The sequence below is a fragment of the Rhinolophus sinicus genome, linkage group LG18 (genome assembly GCF_036562045.2).
Source record: "Rhinolophus sinicus isolate RSC01 linkage group LG18, ASM3656204v1, whole genome shotgun sequence".
In the NCBI taxonomy this organism is placed as follows: domain Eukaryota; kingdom Metazoa; phylum Chordata; class Mammalia; order Chiroptera; family Rhinolophidae; genus Rhinolophus; species Rhinolophus sinicus.
The window spans coordinates 14971283-14988157 of NC_133767.1; the positions used below are offsets into that span (position 1 = coordinate 14971283).

At 56.8% G+C, this 16875-nt stretch overlaps 1 protein-coding gene across 16 annotated transcripts in view; it reads right to left on the reverse strand.

Moving 5' to 3' along the window:
• The window catches only part of MAPK8IP3 (mitogen-activated protein kinase 8 interacting protein 3), a 48000-nt gene that overhangs the window by 6939 nt on the left and 24186 nt on the right, over nt 1-16875 (reverse strand). For 9 of the 16 annotated variants that reach the window (XM_019713069.2, XM_019713068.2, XM_019713077.2 and 6 more), the window contains 11 exons: nt 14629-14875; nt 13740-13842; nt 13373-13491; nt 6182-6193; nt 5236-5253; nt 3860-3917; nt 3390-3542; nt 2332-2413; nt 885-1015; nt 282-338; nt 31-201 (listed from right to left, as the gene is read on the reverse strand). In XM_019713069.2, coding sequence (XP_019568628.2) covers nt 31-201; nt 282-338; nt 885-1015; nt 2332-2413; nt 3390-3542; nt 3860-3917; nt 5236-5253; nt 6182-6193; nt 13373-13491; nt 13740-13842; nt 14629-14875 — 1151 coding nt within the window. The remainder of the gene's footprint in view (nt 1-30; nt 202-281; nt 339-884; nt 1016-2331; nt 2414-3389; nt 3543-3859; nt 3918-5235; nt 5254-6181; nt 6194-13372; nt 13492-13739; nt 13843-14628; nt 14876-16875) is intronic. The other 7 variants (XM_019713073.2, XM_019713072.2, XM_019713078.2 and 4 more) reach the window with 3 other exon arrangements.

Sequence of the window (16875 nt, forward strand, 5' to 3'; positions counted from 1 at the left end):
GGAGGCGCAGAAGGGGGGTGGGACACTCACTCGTCAGGGAAGAACTCCAGGGGTCGGCTGCCCCCCGAGATCTGGCACAGGGCGTGGCTTCGGCGCTGGCTGAAGCCAGCTGTGGTGGGTGACTTGTAATGAATGTTCACCGAGGGGTAGGACCGCTTGGCTGGAGGGGGGCTGGATGAGGAGCTGAAGAGGCGGCTGAAGCTGCCAGCAGAGCACAGGAGGTGAGGGTGGGCCCAGGATAGGCCCTCTCACCCCCTTCCCAGCCCAGTGCCCCGACTCACAACTGCCAGATGGTAGACTTCTTTTTCTCCTGGACAGACGGGTGCTCCCGGGATGCTCTATGCGGGAGGGAAAAGGAAGGGGCCCAGCTAGGCCACTGCTCAGCCTGACACCCCTCACACCCCGCCTGACCACGCCCACCTCACTAGGCCCCACCCACTGCCCAATCTGACCACACCCATGGGCAAGACCCGCTCTGCCCAATCCAACTATGTCCCATTCTTGCTAGGCCCCCTCTCACCTCCCTTGCTGGGTATCCTCGCACTGGACACACTTGGAATGGAGCATCAGAGAAGAGGGAATCCTGGGCAAGTCAGTCAGAGCTTCCCAGAGGGGTCCTGGCTCACCAGCCCCCATGTGCCCCAGCCCTACGCTAGCCCAGTGGGCGTCTCCTTGCCAGGTCAGGGCTGCAGCAGTCCCAGCTCCCCTGACTTCCTGCAGGCTCCACCAGGGAAGCCCAGCACCCTTCTAATTCTCCCAGAAGAGAGGGAGGTGGGGTTGAGGTCAGCCTCAATCCCATCAACGGGACCTCCTTATAGCGACCGTGGCTCACACGTGGAGATGGGAGTGAGTCTCTGGGACCCTGCGGGCGGCTCGGGACCCACCTGATCATTTCGGTCCACCGCACAGCCTCCTGGAGCTCCATCAGCCGCTCCTTGTACTGGTTGCGCTCCATGAGCACACGGGCCATCTCCACCCGGGTGAAGCGGCGGCGCTGTGCCATGGGGATCTTGTCCTGCAGGGCACAGGCGCTGCTGTTCAGCCAGCGAGGGGCCGGCTGGCAGGTCAGTCTGGTGCCCTCAGAGGCCAGGTCACACCACGGGTGTGAGCCAATCCAAGTGTGGATGCCCAGAGACCCTCAAGCAAACGGGTGGGGAGGGCATGGCAGGGGGACAAGAGACATGGGAGTCTACCTGCCGACAGGGCCACCTTCTTTCCAGGAGGTCACAGGATACACTTGAGGGACACAGCAGTGACTCTCCTACAAGGCCCTGGACACTGGGTCCAACCCCAGTGCCTCTGGTCAACACTAACAGGTGGGACTGGTCCAAGGTGGAACCACAGGAAGAGGTTCTAGGGAAGATCCTGCAAGCAGGATGTGGGGTCACCACGTCCAAGCTGGATGCTGGAGGTTTGGGGGGATCTGAGAGGGGTCTGCTGTTGGTGATTCTGTGGCAGGACCACGTCTAGTCTGCGAAGCTGTGCCCCAGGCACCACAGGCTGGCACAGGGCCAAGGGGCCCACGAGGAGCTGCCAGGTGAGTAAGGGTCTGCACCCTCCCCATGTGGCCTCCGCCACATGCAGCCCAGGCCCCACACAAGCAGGCAGGGACCCCAAACAGGCCCCTCCTCCGTACACCACGTGGGTGGGGCCTGGGGGAGCTCCACAATTCACCTGCAGCTTTGTGTCTCTCTTAGAGTATTTGGAGTGAGGGGCTGCACAGGATGGGCAAAAGGTACAGCTACTGTTTCGCGAGTGCCTGCTGTGGGGGCTGCATCCCGATGCAAGCGTCGTATGACTCCGACAATAACAGCTAATGAGTAGTGAGTGATGTCCAAAGCTCACCTGGGGTGAAGACCTGTGCCTGCCTACGCCCCGCACCCCCCCCACACACACACACACAGCAGAGGGGTTGACCTTCCTCAGAACATTCCATGCGCCTTGGTGGGGAGATGAGGGCAGAGGAGCAGTCCGAGGGCCTCACAGGGCCTCAGCTACTCAAGCGGTTCTGTCTGGGACAGTGGTGATGGACACTGTTTCCTCTGCCTTGCTCTGCAGTTTGGAGCATACGGGGCGGCAGCTGCGCCGCGTAGGTGGGGAGACCCTGCTCGTGACCGTGCAAAATGCGTCCACTAGGACCTGGGGCTGAGGGGGCTGGTTTGGATTTCACTACATCCCGGGTTTGGGGAGCATGCTGCTGGGGATACTGTCATACAGGTGGGGTGAAGGGGGGCCCAGAGGCCAGAGGAATGAATACATCCCTCATAGCCCACCGCACTCTCCCCCCAACCCACCCCATCCCGTGCCCCACAGGTTAATAGTGAAATATACCAATTCTGTACAGAGATAGCTGCTTCCATCCTCCCCCTCTTCTTTGGGTTCACGGCGGGCGATGATGGCCTCCGACTTCACTCTGCAGCCAAAAGGAAGCCAGGCAGGGCTGAGGGCCGGCCTGCTGGGCACCTGCCCAGAGACGGTTCCACCTCTCAGCCAGACTCAGTGCTTTCACCTCTGGTTCTAGGCCCCGAGCCTCCCTGCCAGTGCCCTGGGGAGGGGTGGCCCTGCACCCCTGCTCACAGATGCCCTGACGCCTAGACAACTGTCCTGGCTGCTCCGGCCAAGGGACAGGACTTCCCTTCAGCAGTCAAGTGCTGCTGGGAAGACAGAGCCAGCTACAGTCCCAGGCACGGGAGCGCCACCTTCAGGTCTGGCTTCCTCTCCCACAAACCAGGCACAAGGGCCACCTGCCTGGGGCTCTCCTCTCACACCTCCCCATTCCCACCAGGGGAGAAGGGGTGAGGATCTGCAGAGAAAAGCTATAGAGAAGCGTAGACTGCTGGGGAGGAGACCCCAGAGCTTCCCAGCTGGGCTGCATGGCTGAACCTTGGCTGTTCAGGGGCTGGGGAGCAGAGGGGAGTGCGGAGTACGGCGGGCAGCCAGCACTCAATCCTCCCCTCCCTCCTCCTGGATAAACACAATGGTGTGAGAAGAGCAGGAAGGCCCAGCTCAGCCACCACGGAAAGGGCACCAAAGACAGGACAGCCATCCCTCTTGAGGGATTCCAGAGAGGAAAGGGGCGGGGCCTGCAACAGCACAGTAGCTGGGTGGGTGGAGTCAAACATGAGTGACAACTGAGAGAGGAGCCAGAGGCTGACAGGTGAGCACGCAAAGTAAGCCACTTTGAGAAGGAATGACCTCCCTGGGTATAGCTGGCAGAAGAGATGCCGGTGGAACACACAGAGGGGGGCGTGGCGGGGATCTGACTCCACCCCCCACACCAGATGGCCCCGCCTCCTCTAGGAGCCCCACGCTCCGCACCAGCAGCCTCTGCCCCTCCCGGGAGACCCGCCCCCAGCCCCGCCCCCAGCCCCGCCCCCAGCCCCGCTCACCTCCTCAGCTCCTCCTCCAGGTCCTTGATGCGGCTCTCCAGCCTTAGTTTGGCCTGCCTGGCGGCTTCCAAATCCCCCTTCAGCACCTCCTGTTCTCCCGACAGTTGGTCCACTTTGGCGATGAGGTCGTTCTTCACCACGTTCAGGGCATTTCTTTGAAAAGGCGGAAGGACCAGAGTCCACGTGAAGCGGCATTTACATTAGGTGATGGGGGTCCCAGAGGGGTCCGCCCGCACTTATGTGTCTGAGAAGGCACATCCCGGTCCAGAACGTGGTGAAAGGTGGCGACTACGTACGTGCCCTGGGAAAGGCAGTGACCACACCATCCCCCCCCCCCAGGAGGGGCGGGCTCAGCCACGCGAGTCCAGGTCGTCCCTGGGGCAGCCATCCATGCTGGGCTGACAGGGTTGTCACGGGGAGTCCCCGGGGAGCTACCTCAGGAACGCGGTGCTGCAGAAGATCATTCTTACTTGGTTTCTAGAAGCTGTGAGTTCTCCAGCAGCAGATTCCCCACTTCCTTGCCCATCCCTGAAACAAAACGTGCGATGCACTGTGCCTGATGCAGCCAGACGCTGATACCACCACACTGGCCTCAGAGTGACAGACAACCCCGGGGGGCGGCCTACCCTGGGAGGGCTGATGCGAGGGGATAAGGGCGAGGCCCGACCTGGAGGAAACCGGGCTGCAGAGGGAGGCCCAGCAGACCTGCCGGTGGGCTCTCCACCCCGCAATGCGGCCAGGGATGGACCTGTTGCGTGCACGCCCCCGGGGGCCCCAGAATGGCCTCTGGGGGGCACACAGTAGGTCCCCACTGCCTTAATGGCCAGCAGCCCGGGGCTTACATTCTGGACCTCAGGGTTGGTTTCCCACAGCTCTCTGCCGACATGGAGTCCGTGTACCAGCAGGGCCCAGACGACACCAGCTGGAGCCAACCCTGAATCGTCTGTGCTGCCCCCTCAATCTGCCCCCTTCCCAGCATCACCTCTTCCCCCCCCCCACCTTGTGGTTTCCTGGCCTGTCATGAAACAGATCCCTTTCAGAGCTGCCCACCAGGGGAATGGAGGTTGGAGGTGTGGTGATAGGACCAGAGAAAACAGCACAAGAGGCAGAGAACCCCTGGCCAAGGAGATGGGATGGCGCCATGGCAGGCGCAGCCCTCCACCTGGGCGAGGAGCAGGATTGTGGGGTGACCTGACCTGAGGCCGTGGGCTCAGCAGAAGGCGGAAGAGAAAGTAGAAGTGTGGAGAAGGGCAGTGCTCCCTGGGGCCGGTGCCCAGAGGGGCTGCCCCAGCTCCTCTGTGACCAGGCCCCGGAGCGGACCTCACAGACAGCTCTCTGCAGGCATGGCGCGAAACCCCCCCAAAGCACCAAATCTAATCCTTTGGGATAGCCCCCAAACCCAAATCCTATTCACTTCCCTCCACGGTCAAACGCAACCGTGAGGCAATAGACGTGCGGTGTGCTCAGCTAGGGCTCCGCCTGTCCCCATTCTCGCCTCTTGGCCTCACACGGGGCCTGCCTCCCCCTTGGATGGGACGCAGCAGGCACCAGGCTCACCCAGACGGGCTCCGGGATGCATCCAGGGGCTGGCCGGCCCTGAGCTTATGGGGGCTCAGAGAGGCTAGGGCTGTCCCTGCTCAGCTCCCCACGGGTCTGCTCTGAGGGAGGCTACTGGGGAGGCTGGCGGAGGTCCCCACCCCCCAACCCGGCCCGAAAGCCCTGCTGACCCCACCACTGCCCGAACCCCAAACCAAGTAGACAGCTCACGAAGCATGAGAAGGTGTCGGGGAGACACGGGCAGCCCGACACGGGACAAACACATACGGAATCAGGGCCGTGGCCTTACCAAAAAAATCATCGCGCACTATGGGAGCGGTCCCGGTCCCACGGGAGATGGGCAACCAGGGTGGGAGGAAGGAGCAGGAGACAGCAAGGAAGAGAAAACAAGCGCGTTAAGCCCGTGTGGACAGCAGCTGAGATTCTTTTAAGGCTACTTCTCGCTGGGGTTAGGGGTGGACACAGGAGCAGGATGGGAGGGAGCCAGCTACGCCTTCTGGAAAGTTTATCGTTGGGTTGTGCAGATCACCAGGCCCAGAGCACTGGCGCTGAGGTGGAAGGACAAGGCAGAGAACCGACATCGTACATCACAGCCCTGGGGGTGAGGGGTGGGGTAAGGACGGGAGAAGTCTCTGCAGGGAGGGAGAGCTGTGCCCGGGACCTGGGACTGAGTGTCTCTGGACACTGGAGGCTGCACTTGGGGGGGGGGCGGGGCCTCAGAGCCTCCTGAGGCAAGACGAGAGAGGAGGAGCCCGGCCTACCTGCCCTATGGGGAGAGGACCCCCGAGTTGTACTTGGTGGGGGCCTCACGGGACCCTGACTTCTAAAGTGCACCTGACAGAGGGGAGACACTGCAGAACTAGGCCTGCAGGCCTTGTCCAGGTAACTGTGCTATGTTTCGAAGGGCTCCACAGAGCCTTACAAAACGGCCCTGGGGGATTCTCAGCCTTTCAGAAGATGGGGTCAGGGCACAGCTCCTCCCTCAGATGTCAAGGTCACTGTCAGTGGGCTAGGGGAGCAAACCCAAATAAGCTTCCGAGCAGTAGCAGGCTGGTGAGCAAAAGCACATGTGCCTTAGTGGCCTGGAACGGAATCAGGAGGGGGCAGGCTGCACAGCCAGCGGTGACTAGAGTGTGACAGCAGCAGGGAGTGTCCCTGGACCATCACTCCACTCCACCTAGACTCCACTGTGGGGAAGAGGGGGCCCCAAACAGACAGACAGGAGCGATACACACCTGAGAACTCCCCTGGGGCCATGTCCAGCGAAGCACAAAAAGACGGGGAAAGGAAGTGACAAAGGTCAATTGGTGACTGAAACCAACAAAATAAAGAAATTCTTATTAAAGAAAAAGCAACAATGATCAGCCATTTCCATGTTGAAGGGCAGGAGAGAGTATAAGCAGATGTCACAAGGCATGTGGGTGACAAATCCCACTGGGGGCAGAAACCCTGAAGGAAAAGGAAGGCCAGAGCAGAATGGCCCTCAGGCCCTGGGGGGCCTAGAGCGCCCAGCCCACCGGGGTGGGTGTGGGAATCTAACGCCTGCTCACTCCCGCTCTATTTCCATTCTCCTCCCATCAGGAGGGCCAGCCCTCGACAGGATGGTTAAGGTCTGTAAAGATAAGTGTGTGTGTATGTGTGTGTGTGTGTGTGTGTGTGTGTGCGCTTGCACATGAGTGGGGTGTGGTGGTGCCAAGGGCGTCTGGTCACAAAAGTGCCCCTCAGAGTGAATGAGGGCCCCCTGACTAGCCCAGGTCTTTTGGGAAGGGCACGCAGCCTCAGGTGAGGGGTGACCAGAACACAGGGCCCCACTGTGTGGGGAGGAAAACAAGAGAGCAGAGGTAGGGGCTGGCACGCGTGGGGCTGGCGTGTGCCATCCTCAGTGGGTTCAGACAGCTCTCTGCTACCCAGCTGAAAATTTGATGAGACAATACCGTCCCACCTGGTTCATTTCACGCAGAAAGGAAATGGTACAAAACGTCACTTGACTTAAACGACAAAATACATAAATTGTTGTAGGAATACAAATAAAGACGTGCACCAATTCAAAAGCGCCCTCTCTCTCCTCTTCTTCCTGGGGCAACCACTGTTAACACCTGAAATTCTTCCTCACACCTCCTTCTAGATAAACATCAGCTTTTAAAAACCAAAATCACAAGCACACATCTCCCTGGGCAACTTGCTTAGTTCCACCAACACTCGCACAGAACCCTGCCCGTGGAAGACCCACAATCACGCTGAATGCTTTGTCGTATTTCTGTATAGGACTGGCCCATCGTTTACTACAGCACCTATTCCTTTAGCAGATATTTAGGGCATTTTCAGTTTTGCACGATCATGTAGGACGCAACAGTGCACAGCCTCACGTGCAGGCAAGGTGACCCTGTTCGAGAACTTGTGGTCCAGCCACTACCCCACATTGCCAGTGGCGTTCCACCGGACGACACAAATCACCTTCCACCACTGGGGTGAAACACAGCCTGCTTTGTTTTTGTCAATCTTTTTAGGAAAAAGATTTCTCTCTATTTTCTCTTCATTTTCTTCTGTATTATTCCTGAAATTGAGCATCTTTTCATAGGTCTGTTGCTTATCTTCTGTGAATTTCCTATTTTATCATCTGCCCATTTTCTGTCGTGCTTGACTTCTTCCACTTTTAATGATGGAATCATATACATATATTCTTTTTTTTTTTTTTTAAAGATTTTTATTGGGGAAGGGGAACAGGACTTTATTGGGGAACAATGTGCACTTTCAGGACTTTTCTCCAAGTCAAGTTGCCGTCCCTTCAATCTTAGTTGTGGAGGGTTCTGTTCAGCTTCAAGTTGTTGTTCTTTCAGTCTTAGTTGTGGAGGGCGCAGCTCAGCTCCAGGTCCAGTTGCCGTTGCTAGTTACAGGGGGCACAGCCCACCATCCCTTGTGGGAGTCGAACTGGCAACCTTGTGGGTGAGAGCCCGCGCTTCAACCAACAACTGAGCCATCCGGGAGGCAGCTCAGCTCAAGGTGCCGTGTTCAATCTTAGTTGCAGGGGGCAGAGCCCACCATCCCTTGTGGGACTCGAGGAATTGAACTGGCAGCCTTGTGGTTGGGAGCCCACTGGCCCATGTGGGAATCGAACCGGCAGCCTTTGGAGTTAGGAGCGTGGAGCTCTAACCGCCGGAGCCACCGGGCCGGCCCTATATTCTTAATTTTCATGTAGTCACACCTGTCACCATGTTCCTCTATGGCTATGGCTATGCAGAGACCCAGATTATGAAGACGTTCTCCAATGCTCTTCCAGCTTTATAACCCTTGTATTTCTATGATAAGATCTCGAATCCACCTCGATATTACTTTTGTGTATAGTGTGAAGTTGGGATCAAACTTCAGTTTTCTCCAAGTGGCTGTTCAACTAATCCAGTGCATAGATTGAATAATCCACTCATTTCCAATGACTTAAAATGCTGCACTTATCATATGTGATTTCCCACATGGCTCCAGGTCTGTCCTCAGCTCTCCAGCCAGGAACCCACGGAGTCACTGGTTTATCGCTGCCTCTTTCCATCATCATCAGTTTTACGAAATGCTCTGATATCTATAATAGCCATCCTGTCACCTTGTTCTTTCTCAAAATTTTCTGGGTTATTCTCAAGTATTTACTCTTCTGAATGACCTTCAGAATCCACTCATAAAGTTCCAGAAAAAAACCTCAACTGTGTGGGTCTTTCTACTGGTCCTGAATGAATTCTGTGATGGTATCTGACAGCTTTCTGTAGCTCAGTCTTTAGAGCTAAGAGCGGGTCATAATTCTCTATTTAGGTGAGGCCTCGTTTATGTTCTTCAATTATGTTTTCTAACTCTCTTTATAGAGGCGTGTCTATTTCTCAGGGTTATTTCTAGACATTTTCTAGGTCTGGTTATTATGTAAGAACCCCGACTCCCTTGCAGCAGAGCGGAACGACAGTCGGATCCACCTGCACAGAACTTCAGGTTCTAACTAAGAAATGCTGGGCAAGTTGTTCAGCTCCTCTGAGCTTCCGTTTTCTCATTTGTGAAAAGGAGATGTGATCCCCTTGGCACAGGCTCGTTGTTAAATTGCCTTGTAGAGTACCCGGCATCTGCTAAGTGGTCACTAAGTATTAATTCCCTTACTCCCCAGTTACATCTATATTCTAAGATGCATGTTTTCATACCTTAACATTTCTGAAATTGTAAGTGGGTTTTACAATCAATGGCATGTTCTAGTTTAATTTGCAGCAACTTTTTTTCTTCGAGATTTCTAAAATAATGGTGTATCACACAATGGGTTGTGTTGTGAATTCAACGAAATACATGTCTACCTGGGGTTCTTTTCCATCTTTCTCTGCTAAAGGAATTCATAGTCCAAATGGCAAGAGAGGCGTGGGACAGCCCATGCAGGCATTTAGAGCTTGAGTATGTCACCACCAGCCATGCCAACGGCCTGAAGAAGCACCTACTTCATTGCTTAGCCAGAGCATTAATGTGTTTCTGAAATTCTAGCATCTTTCCACTGTGAAAACTGTCACAAAACCAGGACTGACAGAGCCACCCACTGGCCCAGTCTCTTCCCCATTTAGCAGCCGCACAGGGAACCTCGGGCCAGGTACTCACTGCTTCAAAAGGTATCTCCAGAGACATGGTGATGGGGGACCAGGACTCCCGTCAGTGACATTTACTCTAGCTGAGCCACACTCTGGTGACAGGGTCCCCGCAGGCGTGGGGACTAGAGCAGACCCCAGCTCATCCCTCCGCCCTGTCAGACACAGAGCAGGCCCCCTGCATGCTCTGGATGCTCCATCAACAGGTCACAACAGCCCTTGACCTTCCTCAGGTCTCCAAGGTGGCCTGACGTGCACGTGCCTATTGTGTTCAAGGCTCTGGAGAGACACCAAAAGGCCCATCACCCCGAGAGCAGGGGCTCGTTCCAATTAGAACCACGCCGTGCTCAAGATGGTCACCACCCTGCAGTGGAGATGCTGAGTGTGCGGTGACTCGCGCTCTGTCACCATATGAGACAAGGGTTTTGGTTTCCAGATCCTCAGAACAAAGCACCATGAGGTGCACTGGGCATAGGCCTTCTCATGAAAACATCGCCCTGTGCTAGTGACCTGACCCCAGGAGATTCCGCAGACATTGTTGTCCTTCCAGGAACCTGTTACACCCAACTGAGAGTGAGCGACTCCATCCTTAGTTACCGATTCGGTCAAGGTGGTCTCCAGGTAAAATTCACTAACGTGGAGTTTCTAGTTCTCAGCTTTTTCCTCCCATCACTACATTTGGAGCGATGCCACCTGAACTGAGAGGCAACCATGACCACAGGAGGTGGCTGCGCGCTGGGCATCCAACAGCCCCTAGGGGGTGGTCACGTGGAGAGGCCCACCAGGGGGCGCTGTGCCAGCGGGCGCTGCAGGGAGAGGACAGCTCTGCCTGCGGCCATAGGTGGACATCCAGAGTCCCCGAGTAGTGAGGAGGCTGGAACCGTGAGAGGGGCCAAAAGTGCAGCAGGAGCATCGGGGACAACAGGCAAAAGTGGAAATGATCCAAATGTCCATCCGTGGATGAGTGGTACGGAAGGTGGTCCATGCAGACAATGGAACATTACTGAGCCATAAAAAAGAAAGAAATTCTGCCACCTACCACAGCTGGATGAACGGCATTATGCTAAACGAACATGGCCAGACAGGAAAAGAGGTCTACTGATATGAAATGTCCTTAACAGGCAGATGTACAGACAGGAAGTACAGGAGTGGGTGCCAGGGTGACTACTGAGTACAGGTTTCCTTTGGGGGGTAAAATGTTCTAAAGTTATGTGCTGATGATTGTATAACTCTGAATACGTTCACAGCCATTGAATTGTACACTTAAGTGGGTGAATCGAACGGTGTCAAACTTCACTCAATAAGGTTCTTTAGAAAAAAGCATAGTGGGTGGTCAGAGTCAGGGCTGCCACTCTGGGTGGGACCTGGGTTCGAATCCTGACACTGACACTTTATCTCACCCTCCCTGACCTCAGCTTGTTCACCTATAAAATGGTGACACGAACAGTCTAATGGATTAATGGTGGCCATGCACATGAAATGCTGGTGTACTTTGGAAACAGGGGCAGTGGGTTCCCTCCCCTCCCCGCCTCCCATCTCCCACCCCTCGCTGGCCAGCAGAGGGCCTCAGACTTCCTCCAGGGTTCCTGGGCTGCAGCAGGAACGCCCAGCGAGACCCCGACCTGGAGTTGCAAATGTTACCTGCTTGTGTGCTTTTCTAGGGAGGAGGCTTTTATCCATTTATCAAATTCCGCAAAGCTCAAGAGCTCATCACAACCCGCTATGTCAGACCTCAGCACACACGAGACCCTCTCGCCCGAGAGGTGCCATCCCAGGACCTGCTCTCCAGTGCCGCCCTCGGCAGGCCCTCCAAGTGAGGCCCAGGCTAAAAGGCACTCCTCTGGGGACTCAGTGTGGCGACTGTGTGACAACCTTGAGCCCAGTGCCTTCTACCTCTGCTGACGTGTGGCCTTCCCATGGCCACAGCCAGCCCGGTAGGTACAACTGCCTGACGTCACAGCCAGGCCTACTGGTGTGAGTACAAAGCCACGGGAGGCACTCTCTGGGAAAGCAATGTGTCGCTTGAGGAAAGCCCTCAAGTGTTCACACCCTTCACCCTGGGGTTCCACGTCTAGAAATCCGGAAGAAATCATCAGAGCTGTGGGCAAAGACGGAAGCCCACGAGCATCTGTGACAGCAGCATTCACACAGCAAAAATGAGGACCAAGAGAAAACCGATAGGTAACCTACAGTCACACGAAGGAAACAAAGTTCAAGTATGTAGAGGAATATTAGGGGTCCAGAGAAACGGGAACGCCACCCACAAAGAAAAGGATAGGCATGAGCTGACAACCCACGTCCCCTGTGATCCATGATACCTGGGAGGGTGTCACCAAGACATAAAAACACTCATCACAGTGTGGGAGGTTCCTTTGGCTTTGACTTTCTCCTGGGTGATTTCTGATATTATTTGATTATTATAGGCATGTATCATTTTTCCAACTGGTGCTGAACACCCACATAACTATGCCCCCCTCCAAGTAAGACAACCAACTTATGAAAACAACCAAGGGGTGGCCCCAAAGCAAAGAAAGCGACAATCTGCCAGATTGAAAATGCCAGCACGACCCTTCCATGCAGGTGGGGCAACTTCCATGCAGGCGGGGCAACGTCTGCAGCCGGAAAGCAGCTGACCCACTGGAGGCAGTACTGTCCACACAGGGGGGCTGAGCAAGGAGCCCAGACCCGCTCCAAGATGCCCTCAAGTCCCTGATGGCGAAAGGTCGTCAGGAATGATCAGGGAGTGACAGCCCCACAAAGACAAGCAATAACAAATCTTCCGTGTGAGACGGCTCTGCCTGCTCGGGCAGCGGATGACAAAATATGGACCATAATGCCGCATGGAAGGCAGCCCTCAAAGACACTGGAAGCACAATCGGTAGCCCCCTGACTTGCCACATGCACAGGGGAGGCAGCTGCCCAGGGCCAGAAGCTGTTCCTCCCGAGTGATGAGGAGAGAAGCCCCTTCTTTTCTCTGAGCCAGTTCAGGGGAGCCGGGTGTGGGGTGAGGACCAACAGAACCACTGCTCCCCTGACAGCACAGCCACATGCGGCCCCTGAAGCCCACCTTGCTGGGGTGCTAAGTGGGGAGGGAGCACTGAGCTGCAGCCCCTGAGGTCCTGGAACTCTTCTCAGCAGGGCTTTGGGGACAGGCTGCTTCTCAACACTCAGACTCTGGACACGTGGTTGGGGTCAGGGGCCCCCAGGGGTTGTGGGGGGGGGGACACATAGTTGGGGGCAGGAGGAGCTTGAATCCCACTGAGAGAGTCTTGTGTTGAAACTTCTGACTTCCTGCCTGCCGCACCCCAGGGCCCTGGTCTGGCCTTGTAGCCATGCACGTGGCCCTCGGCTACCAGCAGCCACCTGGCAAAAGCCAGGCGCTCTGCACGCCCGATGGCCATCCCGGAACTGGAGGGCGGACGAGGAGCCACCTAAACCAGGCAGCTGGCTCTGCACCCGCCTCACACCCGGGTGTGGGGAGCTTGGTGGAAACCTGTGGCACTGACCTTGCCGGGCACTTTCCTTGTGGAATGGACGAGCTGGCCATGCCACCCTCGCCACGCGGTCCTAGCAAGCGGACTGCTCAGAGGGGGTGGGGCAAGGCCAGGGCTGAGTGCAAACAGGCATGGGTTTCTTCCTGGGTGACAAAATGTGGCACAACTCTGAGCACCCACACACCCACTGAACTATATACTGTCAGTGGCTGAATTCTACAGTGTGTGAACTATATCTCAATCAAACCGTAACAAGAAGTTCCGAGCTCACAGCTGACAGAGACTTTGCTTTCATTACAAACAAAACCCCCAGGGCGCTGGGGTCCCTTGTGTTTACCTAGTAGGTCAGCCCCTTCATCCACGTCCCCGATGACCTCAGACCCTGCAGTGGACAGCTCGTGGTACAGGGAGTCAGTGTTGATGCCAAAAGCCTTGTTGACGATCCCCTGGGTCGGGCTGCGAGGACACATGGCGGGGAGGGCAGAGTGAGTGGGCGGCATCACAGGCCTTGTGTGGGGACTCTCCCACACCCCCCAGGAGGGCTTGATGCCAACACCGCTTGTGCAGGTGCCCGCAGGGCAGGAGAGGGCCGGTCAGCGCCCCAGACGTTCTCCCGTGAGGAGAGGCTGTGGGGGCACCCTCCCCAAGGGCACCGACTCCCATGGTGAATGCCTAGCCCACTGGGCCCCCGGCCCGGTGAATACCTGTTGCCAGTGCGGTCCAGGCGGGGCTCCCGGCCCATGTCCAGCTCGGGGGTGGAGTCGATAATGTCCTGAACGTCAGACCACTCGTCACTGCTGCCCATGCCTGGGGGACACAGTGGGGCCGAGGTCAGGGGGTGCCTGGCAGTTCCCTGCACGACTATGGGTACCCTGTGGCCCCATGGCTGGAGACCCCCGCTAGACCACCAGCAGGCAGAGAGTGTCAGGAAAGGAATCCTCCCTCACTGGCGGTGGGTGGGTGGGGGACGTCCTCGAGAACTGTGTGTCCTTCTCGTGATCTCATCGGAACACGCCAAACATCCTGACGTGTCTGTTTTTTCTCTAGTTAGGCTGTGTCTGCTGGATGACGGCGGGCTACTGTTAGAAGCTGTGTGTCCCCCAAATTCATATGTCAAAAGGCCCGTCCCCCAGGACCTCAGAATGTGACTGTATTTGGAGAAAGGGGCTTTAAAGAGGTGATGAAGGTAAAACGAGGCCATGAGGATGGGCCCTGATCCCATCTGACTGTGTCCTTATAGGAAGAGGGGAGTAGGACGCATACACAGAGGGGTGACCATGTACGGACACACAGAGGAGATGGCATCGACACGCCAAGGAGAGTGGCCTCAGGAGGAACCAGCCCTGCCAACACCCTGACCTCTGATTTCTGGCCCCTGGGACGAGCAGGAAGAAACACGTGTGGTCCAAACCGCTCAGTCTGTGGTGTTTGTGATGGCGGCCCCAGAGGACTAACACCTCTACCCAAACTACAATGTGTGGAGGGAGAGATCTCTCCGGGAGGCTGAGAGAGCAGCGGTGGCAGGTGGACGGGGACGGTGGCCGGGCGGCCGGGCCCCGCTCCCCAGCCCGGGGACCAGCGGGGCCGCAGTACCTATGCTGACATTACGCATCTCCTGGGTGACCTGCACCTCCATGTTACGGCTGCGGCGCTTCTCCCGAGCCCGTGTGCTGTTCTTGGCGCCGGCGCCGTAGTCCCCCAGGGTCTGCAGGCTCTCGTTGAGGGGTGTGACTGCGGCCGAGGGCACAGAGGACGTGGGCGTGTTGGACTTGGTGCCCGTGGTGCTGGGCGTGGCAGCCGCGGAGGACTGGCCCGACTCTGACATCTCATCGTGGGGACACTAGGGCCAAACACAGGAAAGGGGGAAGCTCGTTGGGCGGGTCAGGCCCCCACGGCTCCGGGGGAGACCGGGCAGACCGCAGAGGCATGAGGCCCCTTCGCGTGGCTTCTGTGCCACTCGGCCACCATAAAACAATGCCCCAACTGGAAGGGACAGGAGGACCCCTCCCACTGTCTCCTGTCGGGATGATTCCTCGTGGCCTAGTCACTTGGCTCATCCAGCTGCTGCCGCTGGCTTTCTGGAGGCAGCTGCCACCGTATTCGAATGGTTTGGATCGGGGCTTTTCCGCTGGCACACTCCCCGATGATGGCACGTGTGATGGACATGATGCTACACAGATGTGGCAGGCAACCCTTTGCAGCCAGCGAGTGTTCAGAAACAAGTCGCAGCCCAGGGTGGGCAGAGGGCTCTAACGGGGCGGGGTGGAGGCCTCCTGCTCCACTGATCACTGTTCTGTGTGGCACTGGCGGGCTGTCCCACCCGCTCCGGTGTCCTGCTTCCGGCCCTGGCCACAGTCAGAGGCTGTAGAGGGGTGCACACCTCCCGGATTCTGCCCGTCGTGGCCTCCCAAACAGAGAGACACCAGAGGACTTGTAATGCTTAACCCCATGGCTCAGCTGGACCCAAGTCTGTCCTAAACATCTACTCAAATACAATCAGACTGAAATTCCACTTCCACAGAATGGGACATCCCCAAAAGATTCCAGGAGCCAAAAAAGACCAGATGATTAAAAACTGCAATCAACAACCTTAAGTAACCATAAGGATCTCATGGAGAGAACACATGCTATTTAAATAAACACCTGAAACAAACACATACTTCTCCTGTGGTCTTTCCTAATGGAACAATTGGACAATCGCAATAAAAACAGCCCCCACTCCTCTATTAAATCAATAACCCCGACTCACACCCAAGCAGGTGCCCCGGAGACTCCTGGCAGCCTGTGGGCGCAGTTCCCCTTGGCCCCCTTGGTCCCCATTTTGTGGTGCTGAGAAGGAGCATGGCCTCAGGTGGGGCTGAGGCTCCTGGGGTGGGGGTGCCGCTGAGAGGTGGCTCATGGTCCATATTCCAGTCACTCTATGGTGCTGGGTCACACGGTTTCCTCAGAATGCACACTTCAGGGGACCTTTCCAACAGAGGAGGGGCTTACGAGGGGGTGTCAGCAGGCCCTCTATATAAAGCTGGATGAATGCTGAGACCAATCCATACCCGCCTGTTACTAGGAAGGGCTGGCCTCTAGGTGACCAGGAGCCAGAGCTGGTTGGGAAGCTTCTGAGATCGGCCTTTTCCCCACCTGGCTGGTCACAGCCAGGCCCAGGGCAGGTCACTGCCTCTCCCTGGGATGGCCATTTCTGGCTTCATTTAACAGGCTGCTAAGACTTCTCCACCAGGAATTTCATACCCACATCTCCCTCTAGGCACGGGCTCTTCACCTGGGAGGCTGTGTTCCCAGGAGACGCCGGTGATGTCTTGAGACATTTGCGGTTGTCGCAGCTGGAGGGGGGGCAGTGAGTGCTCCTGGCATGGACTGGGTGGGGGCCAGAGGTACCACTCACCATCACCCAGTGCACAGATGGCCCCATGTCCCGGAATGCCCATGTCCCTTACTTTCCAGAAGCGACTCTGCCCAAACATTTCAATTTGGGTTAGGGTTCTACAGCTTAGGGCCAAATTAAGAAGGAAAAATCCTTTCTTCTTCTTAGCACCACATACACTGAAGGCCTCTGGGATGGCTCCCCAGTGCTGTCACCCACACGTCAGAGGCACCCGCTGTCCCATAGGGAGGAGGCCCTCTGCTGCCGTCCGGTCCCGTGCTGGCACTTGCGGAGACAGGTGCAGGAGACTGGATGCACAGGAACCCCAGGACGACCAGGGGAGGGGAGGTGTGGGCGTCACCCCTCACAAAACCGCATGTTTTCCAGACCTCCTTCCTCATCGGCCATGTTTCCCAGCCTGCCTGTGACTCTCCGATTTGTATCTGTGGATTTCCTGTGGGCCT